General features: G+C 35.8%; 1 protein-coding gene across 1 annotated transcript; it reads left to right on the plus strand.

The window, feature by feature from the left end:
• The first annotated feature begins 228 nt into the window (after window positions 1–228).
• Window positions 229–2,122, plus strand: LOC149145583 (GDSL esterase/lipase At4g10955-like). The gene has a single exon (XM_089449162.1). The coding sequence runs from the start codon at window positions 326–328 to the stop codon at window positions 1,460–1,462; it is 1,137 nt and encodes a 378-aa protein (XP_089305288.1). The 5' UTR covers window positions 229–325; the 3' UTR covers window positions 1,463–2,122.
• Window positions 2,123–5,874: the final 3,752 nt, after the last annotated feature.

The raw sequence follows: 5,874 nt of genomic DNA on the forward strand, positions 1-5,874 counted from the left end.
TCACAAAGTTATACGGCTTTTATATTCATCCATCTAGATGCGTTCCAAGAAAGGAAAAAGTCGTGAGTTCCAACAAAGGAAAAGTCAGGCTACATGGATTTGGGGTCCACCAACAAAGATGACCGCGAAAGTTTGGAACACTTTCTAAACACAAAATTAGAGTAAATCTCAACTTTCAACGCCGGGTGCAATTGATCAGCAAGTCCGACGCGTTACGAGGGAGCGAAAGCACAGTGAAATCCATGGCGGATGCGGGACCCGGCCGAAGCCTACGCTGAACATTTCTAAACAGAAAATTTCGATAAATCTCCTTTTGGAACGAAGAATGCAATTAATCAGCAAATCCGACGCGTTACGAGACAGAGAGAGCGCGCGCGCGAGAACAGTGAAATCCATGGCGGATGCGGGCGTGGACAGCCTGATCGATTTCGATGCCACTGGCCCCAAAAACATACACCCAGATACTCCGAACGTGAAGCGAATATGCATGGCCTGCCTGGTGAACGCTGCCTACATCCTGGAAATCAACAGGCACCGACGACGGGGGCCGAACCCGCCGATGGCCTCCGCGTGGTGCGAGCCCTTCAATTACAAGGTGAAGCACCTCCTCCACAGTGCTGTCGATGGCTCCATCTTCGGCGCCGTATTCGTCTGGAGCTGCGTCTCGGCGCTCAAGCATTTTCATTTCCACCGCACCTCCGTATTTCCGGCCATCGTCATCGCCTTCAGAGGTACGATTTTCTCACCTGCAAACATAATCTCCGACCTCCGCGATGATTTCAGTCTGATCCTGCAACAGATAAACAAGGTTTCCCGTCTCGATGAAGCCCTCCGGGTTACTAAACAGATGGTGAAGGAATACGGGGCTCAGAACGTTTGCCTTACAGGCCATTCCCTCGGAGCCGCCATTGCTCTCAAAGTCGGCCGAATAATGGCCGAGAAAGGGCTTAATTTGGATGCCCATCTGTTCAATCCTCCGTTTTTTTCACTGGTTTCGGTCAAGGACGAAAAATTGGGAATTTTTATTCAGAAGATCCGGGAGAGTGCTGCTGGACGTCTGGCCAAGGGTAGGAAGGATGATGCCCAGGCTCAAGCCACCTTCATTGCCCTCCAGAAATGGTTCCCCAATTTATATATTAATGTCTCTGATCCCGTGTCTTGTAATTATTTATATTATTTCAGAGCCCGCCAGAGTTTTACTGCCCATAGTTCCATTGTTAATTCAGTATTGTATTTATTGGGGCGAAAGGCCGAACCCCATCATCTGTTGCCCTCTGCAACTCTATTTATTAATTCTAGTGGGCACAGGGAATTTAAAGTAGCTCATGGGTTGTATCAGTGGTGGTCAGAAGACACTCAACTGCAAGCTGAGCAGTACAGCTTGAATGTGCAGGAGTTTGCAGATCTTATGAACAAATTTGAGAAAGTTACAGTTTCCAGCAGTTCTCAACATTCTATGTAAGGTTTTCTCAATTATAGCAGAAAAGTTGGACCCGCCTCTTGCAAATGGGAGCACAAGTGATTCCTTGCTTATTAGGTATTCATGTTGACTTCAGAAGTTCACACGTGTTACTTATGAATTTTCAATCATAAACTAAATGCTTGTATCGACTTTTGCAGAGTGATGTTCACTAATAGTGCTCTGATAGAGTCCAAGCTCTCAAATACCGTATTAGCTCTCAAATACCGTATTTCATAGATGTAGGTTGATCAGAAATGTATCTGGGAGGAATGTAATCTCTCATTCAATAGCCCAGTCCTTTCATGATTAGTTTCCAAGGATTCCGGATAACAGACAAACTTTATTCAAGGATCATAACAAAAATCATTTTGTCATGAAATTTTGGCAATACTCTAATAATTGTATTATCTTCATTCTTTCAGATGTTTTCGGCTTTCTTTTCGTAAGCTTCTATGTTAAAGCTGTGAACAGAAACTCCATGCCATGTTCAGGGCCAGGGTATCAGCCTCTCTGCTTAATGCCTTTGCTGAGAATACAAATGTGTTGATATACTACATCAGAGTATTGGCCCTTTAATACTACCAATGTAACGAAGTTTATTTGATTTTATGAAACACATGAGAACTGAAGAGGCTAGAAGCCTCATTGTAAAAATATTCTCCTGACGATAAAATACATGCCCTGCTTGTGGATATTTCTTTGACAAATTGCCATGGTTCTATCGCTTAAAATCGTGTGTATATTGTTCGTTTCTGTCATTGTTTTTGTTGTCCGTGCAAGTTCTAAAAACCAACCAACCAGTGGTATCAAAGCCAAAAAGTTTAGTTAATGAATTTACTATTTGGTTGTGGATGTGAAGAGATAGATTAATAGAATTAGAAACCAAGTGAGCCTTCACCATTCAACTCTAACACTTTACAGCGAAAAATCTTCAAGCCTTTTAAAAGCTTTATCACATCTAATACGATGGGACACCAATAGCGGGTGCCCAAAACCACAATTATTAACCTAACAACCTTAACTCTTTCACTAAGTGAAACTTCCTTACATTTATTTTTAATTATATTTTCCTATTCACTTCATTAATTGTAAATACTTCATTCAAAGTTTATTGTACTCATTTCTCCTTTTCCAAATAGCATTTATTGATATTGCATTCAAAGGTTGTTGCACTCATCTCCCTCTGATTCGTAGAATACATCAAATGTCTCAAGCTTGCTATCATTACCCTGTTCAGTGGAAGATTTATTTAAAAATATAACTAAAATATAAATTTCACAAAAAAATAAGAGATTGTCTAGCGCCTATACTTTTGTTGATTCCATATAAATTTAAAAGCATTGCACTTTTGTTGATTCCATATAAATTTAAAAACATTGAGTGTTTCATTTTGTTGATTCCATATAAATTTAAAAGCATTGTACTTTTGTTGGTCCCATATAAATTTAAAAACATTGATGTTTCATATTTCAGGTTTTCTCCAATTACTTTGATGATTTCTATATTCTATTGTATTACCAACCACATCATTACTTAATACCAAGTCTATACATATTTTGGGTTTTGGGATCATAGACAAGAACAAAGCATTAATAAGATAGCTAAATTTATTTCTACCAGAGAGACATGTGAGCAAGGCATAGTCAAACCTTGGAGACTAAGGAGCATTTCTCCTTGGAGTCAATCCTCTGTAAACCCCTTGCATAAACTTCATATTTTATAACCCCCTTGCCATTGAAACACTTAGGGATTCTATGTAGGCCTGGATGTGCTTGTATTTTCCATTAATGGCATTTGGAAACTAACTCATCTTGTCTTCCACGTTTTAGTTGATATCTTTAAAGGTCACTTTAAATCTTCTTTGATGATACAAGATTGATAGATGTCTTGCAATGCTAAAAGCCTTGGGCCCTAGCTTCTCCATAGAGGCATAGTTAAGACCTCTAAAGTTCATTTCTAATTTTTGTTTGACGAATTGAGATCAATTGTTTGACGAATTGAGATCAATAGATGTCTTGTGATGCTAAAAGCTTTAGGATTTGGCTTCTATAGTGGTACAACAAAAATATTCATAAGTGCTAAGAAAATCCTTTGCTTATATGTCCTTCAACATATGCAAGTTTGAGGATGCCTAGTATGACAAGATTAATGCACAAAGATTTTACGTGGTAAAACCCCAATAATTTGTAAAAAAAGCATTCGCAAGGATTTGTTATTATCAATGAAAAATTACAGTTAGACTTATTAACAAAATCAATATACTATATTATTATTAATAAATTAATACTTTCATACTAATTCATTAATAATAATAAAATACATTAATCTATTTTTTCTCTAAACTATACATTATCTACAATATATTAATATATTTTTCATTATGTTACCATTGTATTAATATTATTAGTAATATTAATATATTAACAATTTATTAATTATTCCCTATTTTATATTTTATCTACACTTTTGTTCTTGTATATCATTAATTCTAATATAAATATTGTTAATTAATTTTATAATTATTTAAACATATCAATAAATTATCATATCATTAATTTTAATATATTATTGGGAAAATTTTAAGGACGGAAAATTATTTTGAAGTTTAAAAACATTGGCAAATCTCACTAGTCCCTAATATGCAAACAATAAAATGTTTATTGATGTACTTGTAAAATTATTCAATTTTTTAATGATTTTACATATACTCTCTACTATATAATATTGGCGATTTTTAAGGTAAAATAGTTTTATAGTGTAAAATTTGGGCGAATCATTTTTAAAAAAAATGGAAATTGGAGAACCTCTTTTTTGGGAAAAATCATGGAAAATATTAGCCCCTAAAATGAATAATCTATTTTAATAAATTATTTTCTTTCATATTTCATTTTAGCTTTAGTTTTTTAGGGCTTTTCTCCTCTCGACTTATTTCTTTTTCATTATTTATTTATTCATTTTTTCCTCCCTTTTTCAACAATTTTCATCCTGATGATGAGTTCTGGTCTGGACTCGAAACGTCGAATGAAAATGATCACTTTGGATAAAACTTCAAAAGCAATTTTTTCAAAATCAGACTTACATTACATCTCAATCTCTCAGGCTTCATAATGAAGTGGGCATCATTACAATAGTTTTGATAATTATCATTTACTTTCAAAAAACCAAGATCATTAGTGTAACTGAAGCAATATTTACTTAGGTAAATTCATTTTTACATTTTCTTTTAGATGAATCGTTGTCATACTTCTAAAAATATCCACCTTGACAACAATTTCTTAATACGTTGACCTTGTCATAGTCCTTTCATTACCTCTTCTGTAAGCCAAGAAAAGTTAAACACCACTATAATGTCTCTAACAAGAGTAGTTTTGTAAACATGTTTGCACAATTTTCCTGAGTCTGGAGCTTTTTAAGATATACACCACTTATGTAAATGAAATGTCTTACAAAATGGTACTTTATATCAATATGCTTAGTCTTACTATGATAAGTTGGATTTGTAGCCAAATGTATAGCACTTTGACTATCGCAAAATACAATTATGTTGTTCTACATTCTTCCAAATTCACCTAGAAGATATTTCAAACAAATTTCCTCTTTGCAAGCATGTCATACAATAGTAATATATTATGCATGTAATATTCCTAGTAGAAATTTTACAATGATAACAAAGACATGCACAAATAGATACCTAGAAAATTTCAGAAATGCATACACCTAAACTAGAAATTTCTTCAAATCCCCAAACTGGCCAAATTTTATTAATAATATATGTTGTGGTAAAAATTAGTTGGATATATTGTACCTGGGCTTTCATAAGGCAAGCTACAATCCCCAGGTGCTGAGTATGAGAAAGCCAAACGACTGCAATAATCAACACCTCCAGAAAATTGTGTTGTTGCTCCAAATCTACATTGTTGCCTGATTTCTCCCCCTGATTTTCCAACTCTATAGTGCCTAGAAATTTCTATAAAATTAGGAGAATGCTCCTTGCCCAAAATCCAGAAAAACCCAGAAATGGTTTCCCTTAGTTCCAACTTTCGAAATTTGACCCTTCACAACTTGACCCTCCACCAAATTCGAATTTTGTTATTGTGGCTACTCTTGTCAATCTCTTCTCTCCAAACTCTAGAAATCCTCCTCAAATTGCCCTCCCAATGATTTCCCTGTAACCCAGCTCCAAACTCCCCCAGATAATGTTTCCCCAAAAGAGTCTCACTCCAATGACTATGCAGTCATGGAGGAGATGATGTAATCTTGTGTATGATAAAGTGAGAGCTGCCTGTAGGTTGGTCCTCTTGGCTGTAGCTCCCCTCCACACTAATGAAAATGATCAAAGAACACTCCTGTAGCTTCTTCGATCAATTCCCCAACAACCTAGCTCCACAAACAACCAGTGAATCCTGCTTATG

This window comes from Pinus tabuliformis, chromosome X (genome assembly GCF_031772625.1).
Source record: "Pinus tabuliformis cultivar Carrire ecotype Pingquan chromosome X, CPIR1, whole genome shotgun sequence".
Classification (NCBI taxonomy): Eukaryota; Viridiplantae; Streptophyta; class Pinopsida; order Pinales; family Pinaceae; genus Pinus; species Pinus tabuliformis.